Genomic DNA, 17,191 nt, shown 5'->3' with positions numbered 1-17,191 from the left:
ATTTTAAGCAAAAACTAATGGAATTCTCTAATGAAATTCTCTTATTATCGGCTTTAATTACTCTTCATAAAATCAGAATTAAGTATGAACATTTTGGCTTTAAATAAGATGATTTTTAGTTGAAAAAACTATTAAGGTTTAAAGAAAACTCTTTTAGAAGAAAAACTCATTTGACTCAATCATTTATATGCTAGACTAGGAAAAATAGTGGGTTGAAAAAATTAATTCTTTGTAGGCCAAAGAATTCAAAACACAAACCCAAGTCTAGAATATAAATTTTCATATTCTTATTAAATGAACTATTAGGGAAGCATGCTTATTTCTCATATGGGATGTTTTTAAAGGATTATAGATTTCTTCAAAACATGACAATCATGATTTTTTTTAGATTAATTTTTTATTCACCCATAATTTTTTAAAATCATCTTAATTTCCTATATGAGATTCTTTTAAAAGATTATGAATTTCTTCAAAGCTTATATTTTTAACTATCTCCATTCATAGTTTCTTACATTATGTGATTTTAAATTTCTTATAAAAACAAAAAATTAAAATTTGTGTTATTCAACAAACACGACAAAGTGATATTTTAGTAAGTTGCACCTAATATAATAACTAGTTATACTGAAAGTTCAAGAGTTAATGTAATATTTAATTATTTTTCAAACAAAATCTTAGTTAATTTGATGTCTGTAATTAATTATTAGACAAGCCACCAAATCTATTTAATATAATGTTCAATAAGAACTATTCATAAAAATCGCTTACATGTCGTTGAATAACCCATACTAACTAGCTAGTTAGTGCGGGGAAGAGATCTCTTTTTTATATCATCAAATCAATTTTCTTTACCTTTCATAAGATAATCAAGACTAGTTTGTTTATGATTGTGAATTTATTTGATGAAATTGATATTAACATAAAAAAATTATGTATGAAAAAAATACTATTCGGCAAGTTTAAGATATTGTAAAAGATCAGGTTTCAAAATCCTTAGAAATCCTTAGAAAAAATTAAGGAGGGAAGAAATTACTATTTTCAAGTTAAGAGATTAACAATGACAACTTTTTAAATGAAGTTGTAACATAACTTGGATTAACAGGTTTTTGATACAAAGAATATTTTTTTTTTATTGATATATAAAATGATACGATGATGGTCTAAATTAATGGATAAAAATATTTTTTAAATAAAAATTAAAAAGAGAAAACTTTTAACAATAAAAATAGATTAAACATATAAAAGAATCACTTTAAAAGCTTAAATTATTTAATAAAATGCTCAATCAAAAGCATAAATGATTAGATGAGATTTTAATAATTGTTTTTTATGAATTTACTAAGATACCATTCCAAGTAAAACTTGCTCAAGTCATTACAATATTAAGCTGAAAATTTTAGTTTAATTAAAAAAATATAATGATAAAATCTAAATTGATGATGATTTAATTATTGAAAATCTGATATCATCTAATAAACTATTTTAATTTGAAAATTTAATTAAAGGATGTCTCAAAAATGATTTTCATATTAATTTATAAACAAAACAAGTTTTTTTTGCCCTAATTCATTGAATTGGCCACGTTGGCTCGATTTCTCACTTTCTAATTCTTTCCATTCCATGCATTATTAGTCGAATTGGATTTGAGGTTGCTTGATACAATATCATCCAATTTAGTCACCGAATTTATATTGTTTGGTGTAAGCTAATTAATAGCCATCAGTGATTCACTTTGGCATGGGAGAGGAATAGCTCTGGATTTCAACATCGGTTTTTTTTTTTTCCCTCAGTTTTTTTCCCTTAATTTTTTTCTTTTAATTAGGTCTCTTAACTTTATGTCAATTTGGGATCGGTCTTGAGATTATTTTTTCATGTTGATGTATGAAGATCTCGTGATTTCAAGAATATATTTCATCATATAATTTGAAAAAAATCAAATTTAAATTTATTAATTTAAAATAATTAGAGTTTCGCATGCGCTTACACAAATGTTTAGTCCCTCTTCTCTTTTTTTTTTTCTTTTTTTTTTTGTTAATATTAGTTACTAATTTGCATGGTCAAGGAAAAAGCTCATATTCTTGTATTTTTTGTCAATTAACTTTTTTTATTTAATCTTTTTGCATTGTTTTTATTTAAAATTTGTCTTGGTAGTTCATTTTGTTTGTCTAGATACGAGGATCCCGTAATATCAAGGCAAAATTCTAATGCTTAATTAATGCTCGGTGTTGTAAAATTAAATAAAATCTTATTGATGTGAAAAAAACTAAGGTTTAAAGGACAAAAATTAAAACTAAAATAAATATGATAGCCTAAAGTCAATGGACAAGACAACTTGGCTAAAGCATCCTTCTCACGTGTGAGCGTGTAGTGGAGGTCCGCCACATTCTAGCCATGCTTATAGCTTTCTTTAGCGATCAAACTCCAGCTTCTTTGAGGGTGCTAAAAGTGGCTTGGCGCGGTCAATAGATCGAGGTGGCATGTGCAAGTGAAGGGCTGGTTGTAATTAGGGGTGAGCAAAAAAACCGAAAAACCGATTAAACCGAGAAAACCGGAAAAAAAATAACCGAAAAAACCGAACCGAAAAGAAAAACCGATTAAAAGTTTGAAAAAACCAGCTTGTTCGGTTCGGTTTCGGTTTTATAACCAAAAAACCGAACCGAACCAAAACCGGAAAAAAACCGAGCCAAACCGGAAAAACCGAGCCAAAACCGAGAAAAACCGAGCCAAAACCGAGAAAAACCAAATCAAACTGGAAAAACCGAGCCAAACCGATTTGAACCGGTTTTTCCCCTAAAAAACCGAACCGAACCGAAACTGGTCGGTTTGACCCGGTTTCGGTTCGGTTTCGGGTTTTTTTTTTTAAATTTTTTTTTCGGTTTGGTTACTCTTTTTTTATAAAAACCGAACCAAACCGAAAATGATCATCCCTAGTTGTAATGTTATAATAAGGTTTCTTTCTTCTCCTTTTTTTTTTCTCTATGTTTTTTTTAGATTCCCAATGATCTTGCCACCAAATTTGAAAGGGGTTATATCATTTTGTTTTTATGTTAAATTTATGTCATCTCCTTTCTTTTTTCTCTTTCAATTTTTGATTGTTATTTTTTGTTCTTTAGGTATTTTTTTAAAATTGATTTTTTTTCAATTAATCCTTTGATATTTATTTTATTATGAGTTAATCTTCATAATTTTTTCTCAATTTAGTAATCTTGGTCTCTTAACCCGAGTCATGAGTTTAAAAGGTTAAACAGGGTTGACATTAGTTTTTTTTTTAGATCTTACACTAATAATCTTTTTTCAATTTCATCATTCATATTAGGTCTGTTGAAAATTAAACTTTGTTATTTTCTTCATTTTCCTTTTGATAAGGTTATTATAGTCTTATGATCCGAGTCGCGGGTCTAACATGGTAGCCTGGTTGACTCAAATTTTTTTTGGATTTTTTTTTTAAGATTAGATAATTTTATTTTTATTTCATCATTTAACATTTAATTTTGTTTGAGTTTTAAGCTTTATGATTTTTCTTGTTTTTCATTGTATTAAGTTATTTTATTTGCATGATTCAACTCACAGGGTTTGGTAGATTTGCCCATCTTTTCAGTGTTTTTTTGAATTTTTTTTATTAAATGTTTTTTTTATTTTTTTATATATAGATTATTAAAAATTGAATATTATAATTTTTTAAAATTTTTTTATAAAGTTAACTTGAAATCACCACCTAGATATCAAGTTTTTTATACTAAACATTTTCACGCAGAAGAGAAAGGGAGCAGCCTCCTTTTTGGCAACTAGCAAGACTGGGGTCTAGCTTGGAAACAGCTGCTCTCCCTCTCTGCGTGGTCAACAAGCTTATCAGCAGGACCAATTATCATTGCAAAAAGAACTTTAAGTTATATATATATTGTAGAGAATAGCTTTTAGAAGTCTTATAGAAGTCGTGGTAGCAATAAATATTAGATCTGAGATTTGGAAGTGTATACCGACATGCAAATTCCAAGCATACTCATTGAGAAATTCTGAACAATCCATTTAACCAGCTTAAATAAATATTTTTGACTATTCTTTTGGATAGATTAGCTCAACGGGACTATTCAACAGTGGAGTACCTGATAATTCTGTGGGTCTGTCAAAAAATTGGCATGGACATAAAATTATGAAAATATCCCTAGCAATTCTTATTTTAAGTAATGCTACTGTTATAGAAGACAACAACTTGCATATTTTTTTCTTTCAGATAACTTAATTGGAAAATATTAGCTTGTAGAGTTATTATGCACATTAGCTTCTTCTTCTTCTTCTTCTTCTTTTCTGCCTACGCGCACTACTGCTTGCTTGTACAGAAAATCGAAAACATATGGAGGTTGAGATTAGATTATTTGCCTAATCTATTTAGATTTTGGCCTGTCAAAGTGATAGTTTACCAAACTAATAGTGAAGAAGGGTCCCCTGTAACAGCTCCATCCTAAATTATTTAGTAGTTCATAAAGTATTCATGATGATAATATTATCTGGGACTGTTTTCTTTAGGTTTTGTTTATGGCTACACAATAATTAATTGGTCAATATTTTTGAATTTACACGCGCGTACCGACTTTCACCTTTGTAATGTTTTAGGCTTCTTCTTGCCGCGCACCCATGAAGTTCCTCTATATATATATAATTGTAGAATAGAATTAGAGAATTGGTAAAAAAAAAAAAAAAACTATTCCAGGTCTACTCTAAAATATCTCAAAGAATAAATTGAGTAAACTTTCAAATTAATAACTTAAATATAAGATTAAAATAATTATATAAAAAAAAAATTATGAACTTAATTAAAAAAATATTCAAATAAAAAAATAGAAAACAGAGTCAACCCTAGAACCCATATTAAAAGCTTAAATTAAAAAAAATCAATAAAAAAAATCCAAGTCAACGAGGATTAATCTTTTAAACATACAAGTTAGATCATAAGATGAAGATAAATTAATAAAAAAAAATTAAAAAAAAATTATGAAGCTCTACTTCTAAAATATCTAATATTGAAATCGATAAAAAAAATTAAATCTATGAAACTAATAAACAACCCAACAAAATATTTTTTTAAAAAAATTTATAAAATATAATTCATAAAATAATTTAATATTCAAGGATAATTTTTTTTTTTAAATATAGATCATTAAAGGGTGACACTAAATAAAAAAACTATTCAAGTAAATAGTATTGTGTGATTACAGCTACAATAATTTAGCTATACTTTTGAATATTTTGTTAATTTAGAAAAAAAATAATTAAAGCTCCTAAAAGTTAGAAATATGTTCCATGAAAAACTAGCTTTCATGTGTCACCAAGTACACCATCTTCTAACAACTCTAACTAATAACCACCCCAACAACCATCACTACCGCACAATGATGCCACTGCCATTAGTAGCCTGTCTCACCATCACCACCGATACAGCTGGTTACCAGCATTAAAGGCCATGAAAGAACCTTAGTGTGAGATAGACAAATTCATTTCTGGGATTTTAAGAAGAAATTCTCCACGTATGCTTATAAAAATCCAAGCTCCTTGTAAAAATAATTTCAAGAGTTTTTGAAGCTGGAAAGTAATTTTTTTTAGTTTTCACACCTAAGAAGATTCCATAACTTTTGAAAAATAGAAAATAAGCAAGAACACTACAAATTTTGTGGAAGGCCCTGAGAAAATCATATGAATTTACCCAAGTAATTTCAGTATGGGTCTTGAAATTATTACACATGTGGTTCCCAAAACTAACTTGTTATAAGCTTAGCTAAGTACATGTGGTTCCCGAAACTAACTTGTTATAAGCTTAGCTAAGTGTTTAATTATGTATTCAAACATATTGCAAACAAGGTTAAGGAAAGTTATGTGTTAACCGTTAACCCCAAACAAGACAATCCTATAAAGAATGTCTTCTATACACTCACCGCAATTTGAAAATCTCCTAATTTTGTTAGTGTGCGAATTTTTCCTTCATTTTATTTTTTTTATAACCAATATATAAGCTAATCAATTATGATATTTATTGTATCAAATAGATATTTTGATTTATATACAATAACTATGAGTCATACTAATTTAGTCATATTCTAAATCCTCACATCATTATTGACATAATTAACATGACAACTACCATCAAAATACCGATTTAATTTTTTATGTTTGTCCTTTATCATTCCTATCGTCACTAATTTATTACCATCTCTAGCATCATTATTTCTACTATTATTATTACTAAAAGTACCACCACATTGTTGATTATCTTATTAGTATCATTTAATGAACATTGATGAGAAATAATTTTTCTTTCAAATATTATTGTTTTTAATATAATCAAACATTGAAAAACCACTTCTTTTTCAGAAAAATATTCTCTAAAATATTTTTTTATGCAAAACATACATTAAATTTTAAAATTAATTATTTTTTTATAAGAGAAATAGAAGTTTTGCAAGAGAGACACAATGTTAAGAAGGATTCTATGCATGATAATAATTTTTAGTAAATAGAGATAACACAAGAGTATTTATGATTGTCATAGTTGTTGTAATGATTGGGATGTTGTTATAGATGAAAGAGAGGTTTGAGATGTTGATAGTAATAACAATGACTAAGAGAAGATGGTGTTAGTGACAATGGAGTGGTGGGATGGTGGTGAGTATAACGATTATAGTAGAATTACAATGGTAAAGTTAAAGAGGTAGTAGTGATAATAATAGTGATAGTGAAAATAATTGTTGAAATTATTAGATAATATTGTGTATTGATCATTATAAATAATATATTTAATAAAATCTCGTAGAATAAAAATATTTTTTTGACAAGTAAAATAAATTTATTGACTGATCATATGTTTGATTGATTTTCAAACAAAATATTTTAATGAATTATTATACAAAACACTAAAATATGTATCATTTTTTAGGTGGAAAAAACATGTTATGCATTGTTCACACTCCCACACATCGTGGATCAATTGCACTTTTTTTTTGTTATCATTTTGGTCATAAAACTCTTGATTTGGATGATTTGGTTTTGATTGAAAGTCAATTGGTTATAAATTCTTAGGAAAATGCAAAATTAAAAAAGAAAGGATAAGAGCCAAAAAGGCATCCAAACGAGGTGGTGTCTTTAGAGTTTGCACAAAAAGTACACTTTCACACTTAATCTTTATAACTAATACAATTTAGGTCCCTTGAAATGTTTACAATTCAATTTTAGTTAAAAAAATATTTTTTTCTTATATTTTAGTCCTTTGTTAGATAGAAATGAGAGAGAAAATCACCGTTGATACCAATTCTAACAACTAAAACGATCAGTTTTGGTAAACAGGCTCTATTCGGTGAGGGAAGTTTCACTTAGTTTTTTTTTACCTTAAAATTACCTAATAATTTCTGAGCCATAATATAATTTAACATTTAAGAAGAAACCACATATTTTAATGCTTTGGATGTTAATAAGATCTTTACTTATTTAAGATTATAGAATTTATATTCAACTAATGATATTTGCTTTGATTACACACATGCACTGAAATTCCTTGATCAAAGATATGAACTGATAATTTTTGTTTTTTTGTTTTTTTGAAAATAAAAATTACAAGTTTACTGGATTATATGTCTACTGATTACATGCCAACTAATTATCTCCTTCAAGTTATTTACCTACTAGTTACTCCCTAGTGGTAGACATGTTTTGAAATTTTTACAAGCTTGATTGGACTTTGTGTAGTTGTTGTGTTTAAGTGTCTCATAATTCTTTCTTTAACCTTCTTTAAATAGGAAAAACTATAAAAAATCATTTACTAACCATCCATCCTCTTTGTTTTTCATGGTTTTAAGGATGCATGAGAAAATCATTTACTAACCACCCATCCTTTTTGTTTTTCATGGTTTTAAGGATGCATGACTTCAATTGCTTCTCTCTGTCAATCCACATACCATGTCAGTTTTTTTTTTTTTATAAATCTAGATCATTTTTACTCTATATTCTAATCCTTCTTCTATTCGATCTAGACTTCACCATTATCTTGTGTGATGTTTGCGTAGCTTATAAACAAATCTTGTACTTTTTAAATTAGTTCAAGGTTCGTTATAAACTTATTAAGTCTGGCTTATTATCAAATTTATCTTTTTTATTTTTTAGCTGCCCAAGCTTTGTTATAAACTTATCAAGTTTGGCTTATCATCAAATTTATCTTTTTTATTTTTTAGCTTAAATTATATTTTTATTAATTTTGTTGTATAACTATTAAAAAACAAGTTGAAAAAGTCAATACATTTAGTTTTTTTTTATCAAAACACAAAACATTCAACTTGCGACAAAGCACCAATCAAATAGCTAATAAACACTTTAAAAGATGTCATACACCACAATCTAGTTACTGGAAATATTTTAGAGAGAGAGGGAGAGATGTTCATTCAATATATAGATGGTGGCACCCAAATTAGAGGATTACTCTGGTAGTCTGATGTGATATGCAGCACTTACATTCTTGAAAATGGACTATGGCACCATGAAGGGGACACAATAATATTTGTACGGACATGTGTACTAGGTTCAAAGATCACTTCCAATAGAACATAAATTGTAAACGAAAGATTAAGATCTGACAAAACACAGCGACATGAACTAAGAAATTAGAGAATTAACAACAACAATAATCAAATATATATATATATATATATATATATATATATATATATATGTTGTAGATATCATGCAACAGGTTCTGTTTGAATTTTAAATTCATCTAAAGTCACAATCATTTATGATTACTTTTGCACTTCGATTCCAGTATCGAAACTTCCTTGGCATTACATTTTCTTAATCAAAATCATTAATATACAGCAAAACTACATAGTCCTAGCTAGAACATGATCTGCGCGCGCTAAATCCAACAGAAACTTGGCTTCAAAATTAAAGTTGCTAGCTGATAATGCACTTGAAAAGGACCCCGGAAGGTCCCAAGTTTGGTTGCACCCATAAATCCAGTTTTTCTTTCTTTTTCTTTTTTAAGAGGAAGCTACCCGTTTGGAGTTTAATGCCAAGCCACTGTTTTGTACTGCATTCTAATTATAGATCGGTTAGATAAAAGTTGTTTTTTTTTTTTAATTATTTTGACATATTCACGTCAAAAATAATTTTTTAAATATTATTTTAATATATTTAAAAAATATTTTAAAAAACAATCATTATCATATTTATAAATACATATAAAATAAAACTATTAAAATAAATAAAATAAACAAATAAAGATATACTTTTAAATGGCCAAGTCAACAATCTATCTATATGTCTATCATTTAAAAAATCCAGAGAACAATAATTGGTAATGTTTTTAGGAGTTGATAATTCCTGTTCAGTGAAGTGACATTGGAGGGTGCCTTAAAGGGGATTCTGTCAAGAAATTTATTTCTTTTGCTCCGATGTCAATCCTCCGTTTGAATTATTGGGCTTTCAAAGTGACGAGTTCTCCTAATTTTCATGAAGGAAGACATTCAAGGCAACGACAAGTACTGCATTATCAGTTTCTTCAATTCACATGGGACATAAATATATATCTTACCTTGGAGGTAGTAAATATTATCATCTGTATAGTAATTACCTTGCAGCTTTTTTCACTGGCTGCGGATCAGTTTGATGTCAGCCTGAAGACATTCAATTGCAGAGTTATTGCTAAATTTTATAATGGGATGACTGCTGGGTGTTCTTCGATGACGGTAGAAAAAATATATATTTTTATAAGCATATTAAAATGATATATTTATTCTTAATATCATCGTAGCAAAATAATCTTAAAAATATAAAAAATTTAATTTTAAACGATTTATTTATTTTGAATTCTCACAAAACACCGTTAGAAACAAGGAAATTTAATAACATGGCACAAGTCCCCTTTGACATTATAATAAACCCTATAATAATTTCCCTCTGAAACCACGTATTGTTGGCCTGATGAACATCTTGAACGTGTCTTGTTTGCACACCAGTCCTATTAACAATATCTCAAAGCTCATTCTTGACTATTATCGATTCTGATGGTGATAGAACTACTTTCCGATCTAAATCAGGCCTGGCGGCAACAACAAAAGGTTGTTGTTGAGAATTAATTAACTGGTCATGTACTGAAGACCTTTTCTTCTTTATTTATTGATTATAGTTATTACCTCTTAAAAAATCTCTAGCTACACAGCTAGCTATCAACCCCTTTATTTTATATTTCCATTAGAGGAATAATTTAGAGGCCCCCCCTCCCCCAGAGGAGCTGTTTGAAGAAGAACAGCGGGAAAATAGACAAGTGTTAGGAGCAGACACCAGAAAACTCTTCCATAACGAAGATACGAAGTTTGTTTTCAATAATTTTAGCCAAAAGAAGGAACAGTAAAAACAGTGAGAACCTATGGCTAGGCAGGGCCCATATATTTTGTCTACCTTGATGCAAATGCATGCACTTGGATTGATCCACTGTTGAATTTTGCGTGTTAATTCTTAATACCATATTCTAAATTTTTATACACATATATATATATTCAGAAACAGTAATAATATATGTATTGAATACAGGATGGAAATTGCTAGAATTAATATCCATAGGTACGTATATATTTGAAAATTGGAGGTGCTGCGGTGATTGGCTCTGTGTTCCCTGGTGATTCAATTGCTTTATCTTCATACTCTGGCGTCCAACCACAAAATTATACCCCAAAAATGAAAATAAAAGTAAAGAAAGAAGAAGAAAAAACAAAAATGTGAAGAAGACAGAGATATTTATTATTGAATTGAACAAAAGGGACCACCCTCCACCCACATCCAGCTCTCACCATCACCATCATCATCATCATCATCCTCGTCATCTTTTCTTTATAATTTTCATTTACCAAGTTTGGGTTTTGAAAGGAGGCGTTTCCTAGCTAGTTTCTCAGCTCTTTTGACACCCTTTGATGAAATCTCAATTATTATCGTTTTCTTTTCTTTCTTTTTATATATAACACACTGACTACATGCGTATAGATCCCCTCTCTCACATACACATATGCTCGAACACTAAAAAAGAAAGGAAAAAAAAGGGTTCTTTGTGGCTCATCAAAGTTTGCCTGAGGCATCGAATGATTTGAAAAGGAAAGGTCAAGTCACAGAAGCTCCCTGGTTTTGATCTATTCGCAGCTGGTACCTCACTCAAAAGCCATAAGAGAGAGAGAGAGAAAGAGAGAGAGGGAGAAGGTCTCTATAGAAGTATACTATAAGATATGGTCCTCATCAAAGTGCAGAGCTGATAGATAACAACCTCTCATGATAAATATAGTACACACTCCCACTACCAATCAAGAAAAACATGCTACTAACGCATGAATTAACTAGTCAAAGTAATTTCCTTTCTAGCCTATTTATTTTTATTTTTTTGAATTTTTTTGGTAATAAAATGAGGGGTTCAAAAATATTATTATGTGTGGATAATGAGTGAATAAAGAAGGGTATCTTTTTCCCTGCCTTTTTAACCCCATCTTTCTCTTGACATCTCTTTTTCCTTTTCAAAGGAGGAAGTTGCAGAGATTTGAGTCTGACAGAGGTCTTTCCTCTTAAGTAGTGAAGAGACTGTTCAATCCATAGATAGATCATACAAGAGACAGGTGGGTGTGTGCTCCTTTGTGTTTTTCATGTATACACACACGCGCGCACATATTTGTCATCCCTTTCCTTTTCTCGTGTATATTAGCCCCAACTGTATATCGTTAGTTCTCTCTCCTTCTCTCACAATTCATGGGCTTCAAGTCATTGTAAGTGAAAAATTGTTCTTTCTCCTTGAAGTGCAGATGATCATGAAGCACGTGCACACTCAGATTTCCATCACAACCGGTTCCAATTATATAAAAACCTAAGACTATAATCAATTATCGCCCCTCTCTCTCTCTCTCTCTCTCTCTTTCAATCTCTCCACTATCCTCTCGCTCTCTCTATCTTTCTTAATATCTATATATAAACAACACCTTTCCGTTTTCCACTCCTTACCCTTTTATTTTCTAGTTTTTTCCTCTTCTAGATGTTGATATTCGAGCTCTATAGAAGATGAAAACATTAACGAACAAGAATTCTTTTCAAATCTTGATTTGATCGCACTGTTCATTAATTAATTTGTATAATTTATGAACAAGAATTCTTCACTTAATTCAAAGCTTTCTGAATTCGTTCCTCATGCAGATCTTCTTAATTCACAGGCTTCGAGTAACAAGAGATCATCACTGCACTTCCTGTAAAACTCCCATATATTTGATAAACACTTGGTCTTTGATGGGCTGATCAGAAATTCCACTCTCATAAAGAAGGTAAGTAACATAAAGAACTCATTGAATTATATACTGGGCACTACTGTGTCTGCATGTATGTTGAAAGATGAGGGGTAGTGTGTATTGATTTCTGTGTGTGTCTTTAGATTTGATATTTGGATGTGAAGGCTAATTAACTAACGTGGTCTCTTTTCAAGTGTAGATACAAAGACTGCACATAGTTTTTCGAGAAAACCAATCCGATGGCGACATACTTTCATGGGAATCCTGATTTCCAAGCAGCTGCAGCATCAGCAGAAGGTCTCCAAACTCTTGTTCTTATGAACCCTACTTATGTCCAATATTCCAACAACCCTCCACCACCACCTTCCAACAACTTTGTATTCCTCAACGCCGCTGCATCTGCTGCTGCTTCCAACAGCCTCTCTCCTCCACCCCACCTCTCGGGCCACGCGCCACCCAACGCCCAACAATTCGTTGGCATCCCTTTGGACCCTAACTCCCATGACGCTTCCAATTTGCATGGATTTATTCCGCGTATCCATTACAATCTTTACAATCCAATTGACCCTCCACCGACCGCGCGTGACACACCACGCGCTCAGCAAGGTCTGTCTTTGAGCCTCTCCTCACAAAAGCAAGGCTGTTTTGGATCGCAGGCTCAAACTGTGTCTGGTGAAGATATAAGGGTGTCCGGTGGGTCGGTGTCATCAGGCTCGGGTGTGACAAATGGGGTTCTGGGTATGCAAGGGGTGTTGCTGAGCTCAAAGTACTTGAAGGCTGCTCAAGAGCTACTTGATGAGGTTGTTAGCGTGAATAATAATGATATTAAGAGTGAATTGTCAAAGAAGAGTAATGGGATTGGTAGTAACACTAGCAACAAAGTGGTTGGAGAATCATTAGCCGGAGAAGGGTCTGGTGGAGGAGATGTAAGTGGGAAGCGTGGACCGGAGCTTTCCACTGCCGAGAGGCAGGAAATTCAGATGAAGAAGGCTAAATTTATCAGCTTGCTTGATGAGGTACGCAGTTTATTACGTGTTGTTTTCAATTGGTGTGTTAATAATTTGTGTTGGCTAGGTTTTGATGAATTGGTTTTGAAAATGAAGTTTTGTTAAACAAACTGATGACAGTTTCTTGGAATGTTCTTGATTGTGTCAAGTAAAATATTGGCTGAGATCAGTTGGATTAAGTTAGGTCTCTATCACTGTACGAAACCCATCAAATGAAACTGAGTCCAAATCTCAGTCAGCAGGTGTTGTATTCGACTAGTGTTTTCAAGTTTCACATCGTTTTGGACTCTTAAATTAATGACTTCAATTTTCACATGGTAGGAACAACGGGAGGGTCTAGGCTTTCAATTCGATAATATCTACCCTGTTATGAAAGCAGATACTTTTATTCATTCTTGTTTTTGATTATCTGCAGGTGGATCAAAGGTACAGGCAGTATCATCACCAGATGCAGATTGTGATTTCCTCGTTTGAGCAAGCAGCAGGCATTGGTTCTGCTAAGACATATACAGCCCTTGCGCTGAAAACAATCTCCAAGCAGTTTAGGTGCTTGAAGGATGCAATAACAGGTCAAATTAAAGCTGCAAACAAAAGCTTAGGTGAGGAGGATTGCATGGGAGGAAAGATTGAAGGTTCAAGGCTCAAATTTGTCGATCATCACCTTAGGCAACAACGTGCACTTCAGCAGTTGGGAATGATCCAGCACAATGCTTGGAGACCCCAGAGAGGATTGCCTGAAAGATCAGTTTCAGTTCTCCGTGCTTGGCTCTTCGAACACTTTCTCCACCCGTAAGCATTTTTTGCCCTTTCCTATTGATGACTAGTTTCATGTGGATAATTGTAGTTGTTTTACATGATCCAACAAAAATTCCTGAATTCTAGTTTTTGGTCCGTTTTATTCATTTCTGATTTGTGAACCTTTCATGTTTCAGCTATCCCAAGGATTCAGACAAGCACATGCTCGCAAAACAAACAGGACTCACTAGGAGCCAGGTATGAACAATCTCCTGCATTTTTTAGCATTTCAATCGCAGCTGCGGGAATTCTTATATTGTGTGTCTGCTACTGCACAGGTGTCTAATTGGTTCATAAACGCTCGAGTTCGACTTTGGAAGCCGATGGTAGAAGAAATGTACACGGAGGAAATTAAGGAACAAGAACAGGATGGATCAGAGGACAAAACAAGCAAGAGTGATCACAATGAAGATTCTGCTTCTCGGTCAGTTCTTCAAGAGAAAGGTTCAGCAAGCGAAAATCAAACTAGAAATTTCAAATCCTTGGACAATTCACCAGATGCTCCTTCTGCGATATCAATGCCGACAGCTTCAACATCTCCTGTTGGAGGAAATGTCCGAAACCAGTCTGGGTTTTCCTTCATAGGATCATCAGAGTTAGAAGGGATCACACAAAGGAGCCCAAAGAAACGAAGAAGCAATGATTTGATACAGTCCTCAACTAGTGTGCCATCCATAAACATGGACATCAAGCCTGGTGAGGCAAATAATGAGCAGGTTTCTGTAAAATTCGGCAGTGAGAGGCAGAGTAGGGATGGCTACTCATTCATGGGAGGTCAAACCAACTTCATTGGAGGTTTTGGGCAGTACCCAATTGGTGAAATTGGGAGGTTTGATGGCGAGCAGTTTACACCAAGGTTTTCTGGCAATGGTGTTTCTCTCTCTCTCGGGTTACCACATTGTGAAAACCTCTCCTTATCAGGCACTCACCAAACTTTTCTTCCTAACCAAAACATTCAACTGGGAAGAAGAGTAGAAATTGGCGAGGCGAATGAGTTTGGAGCCATTAACACATCCACGCCTCACTCTTCAACTGCATACGACAGCATCGACATGCAGAACCGAAAGAGGTTTATAGCACAGCTGTTGCCAGACTTTGTGGCCTGATATATTAGGAAAACGAGGTGGAGGCTTCAGGATCTCTTTTCACTATTTGTTGCTGTTCCATCTATAACTAAGGAACAATGAAAATGCATGGTAGTGTAAAGAAAGAAGAAAACTCACTTTAGTATAGGTCTACACTTTGAGTTCTTAGACAGTTTAGGATTTAAGATTATATAGCTGAGATTGTATATTATTTTTGTAAGTTTTGAATATGGATGATAGATGGCTTGGTGTCATAAGAGTTAGCTATTGGGGTATACCAATATAGTATATTGATTGTGAGCAATCCTGATGTCAGTGTGTATTTCATCAAATAAAGACAAGTATGTATGAACTGTGACGCTCAGTTGATTGCTAGCTACACACGGGATGTGAGATTTAAGAATGGGATGCTGCAGACCTCAGTAGCGATATTTTTCCTTAAAATCTACAGGTTAACATCATCTAGAAACCATACAGTGGAAGAAAACCACTTTTATATCTACTTTTACTGCTGTCAGGGGAGAGCTTTCTGGAGCATAAACATCATAGGTCTCATTCAAACAAAGTTTTCAAAGGTAAGTCAGGAGTGGTTGCAGAATATGATTTTCTGATGCTGGGAGTTTTGATAGCTAGACGAGGAACCCCAAAAGGCACTCTGCTAGAGAAAAGTCGGGATAAAAAAGTAGGCTGAAAAATAAAGTCAAAAGGAGCAAGAACACATGCAAAAATAACAGATCCAGACGGTCCAAAATCATATTACTCAATAGAAGAAGAAAAGTAACGAAACTATTGTTTATTAGGTAGAATTAGATAAGGCAATGGGGTGTACTGCAGATTTGTCTTTGTTTACAAGGATTGCTTCTTTGCCAAGGATACTGAATCGTCAACTACTACCCATAATTGTCCAAGACGGATGAGGTTTTCTCACATCACAAATTATATTATTTTGGTTATATTCTCCCAAAAAATATTTTCTTAGAAAGGTCGGTACTTGCCCTGAACTACTGGAGGCAATCGGCGAATAGCCTCATTACTTGGTTATTATTTTTGTACTCAAACCAAACCCTCAAAGAAATAATTCCAGATTTAAGGTTCGCCAAACTTCTTTCCATGGAAGAAGAGTTGGTGTTTTAAGAAGGAAAAACATGTAAATCAAATTAATGAAAGTGTTCTAAGATTGACAAAGCTTGAGTAAGGCCTTCATTTACAAAGTAATCTAGTAAATGATAAATAAACGGATGAAAATTGGCATGAGAAAATTGGAACATATGATAGCACAAGCCCTGGAGATTGTTTGAGAGTTTGATTACAATAGAATTAGTGGTAGTCACAATTATAGATTTACAATCAAACAGAATTCTATGTCTGAGAAAGCAATGTAAACTGTATTTTTAAAAAATTTTAAATTTATTTACTAAAAAATAATTTTTTTATATATTTTAAATTATTTTGATGTACAAATATTAAAAATATTATTTTAATATAAAAAATATTTTAAAAAATAACTATAGTTACATTCTAGGCTGTAAAATATAACTTCACTTTTGAATGATAAGCTAAAATACAGGGCACCTAGTTTAGGAGTCTCTTTTCAGTGAAACTTTATATCCTAATCTTTGCAAATGATAGAAAAATAAATTTTTTATTTTTTATTATAATTATTTTAACTCAAAAACTTAAGTAATTAAATAATATTTTAAAATATAATTTGTATTATTTTTTAATATACTCTTCCTAAATAAATTTTTTAAAACTTGAAATTTATACTGACTCAAAATACTTTATACAATTAATTTTATCAAATAAAATAGAAATTGATAAGATTTAAATTCATAATTGTTTAATTATAATTGTTTAATTAGTAAAATTTTAATATCATATTAAAAAATTATCCTAATTTAAAAATTAATATTTTAAATTTATAAATAAAATTTTAAAATTTAATTTATATTATTTAATAATTGTAGCGAAGCAACATCATGTATTTATGCCTAACAAAAAGTTGAAAAACAAATTA

General features: G+C 31.6%; 1 protein-coding gene across 6 annotated transcripts; it reads left to right on the top strand.

The window, feature by feature from the left end:
* Nucleotides 1-10,901: 10,901 nt before the first annotated feature.
* On the top strand, nucleotides 10,902-15,538 carry LOC105138242 (BEL1-like homeodomain protein 1). Of its 6 annotated transcripts, XM_011044289.1 has the most exons (8): nucleotides 10,902-11,366; nucleotides 11,538-11,630; nucleotides 11,814-11,856; nucleotides 12,216-12,323; nucleotides 12,487-13,303; nucleotides 13,710-14,083; nucleotides 14,227-14,287; nucleotides 14,368-15,538. In XM_011044289.1, the coding sequence occupies exons 5-8, from the start codon at nucleotides 12,527-12,529 to the stop codon at nucleotides 15,193-15,195; spliced, it is 2,040 nt and encodes a 679-aa protein (XP_011042591.1). In that variant the 5' UTR covers nucleotides 10,902-11,366; nucleotides 11,538-11,630; nucleotides 11,814-11,856; nucleotides 12,216-12,323; nucleotides 12,487-12,526; the 3' UTR covers nucleotides 15,196-15,538. The 6 variants fall into 6 exon arrangements, with proteins under 6 accessions (XP_011042591.1, XP_011042589.1, XP_011042587.1 ...); XM_011044287.1 differs by lacking the exon at nucleotides 11,814-11,856 and having other exon boundaries at nucleotides 10,902-11,169; XM_011044285.1 differs by lacking the exon at nucleotides 11,814-11,856.
* Nucleotides 15,539-17,191: the final 1,653 nt, after the last annotated feature.

The sequence above is a fragment of the Populus euphratica genome, unplaced genomic scaffold (genome assembly GCF_000495115.2).
Source record: "Populus euphratica unplaced genomic scaffold, PopEup_1.0 scaffold74.1, whole genome shotgun sequence".
NCBI classification, from domain to species: Eukaryota; Viridiplantae; Streptophyta; class Magnoliopsida; order Malpighiales; family Salicaceae; genus Populus; species Populus euphratica.
This window is presented reverse-complemented; position numbering and strand designations above follow the sequence as displayed.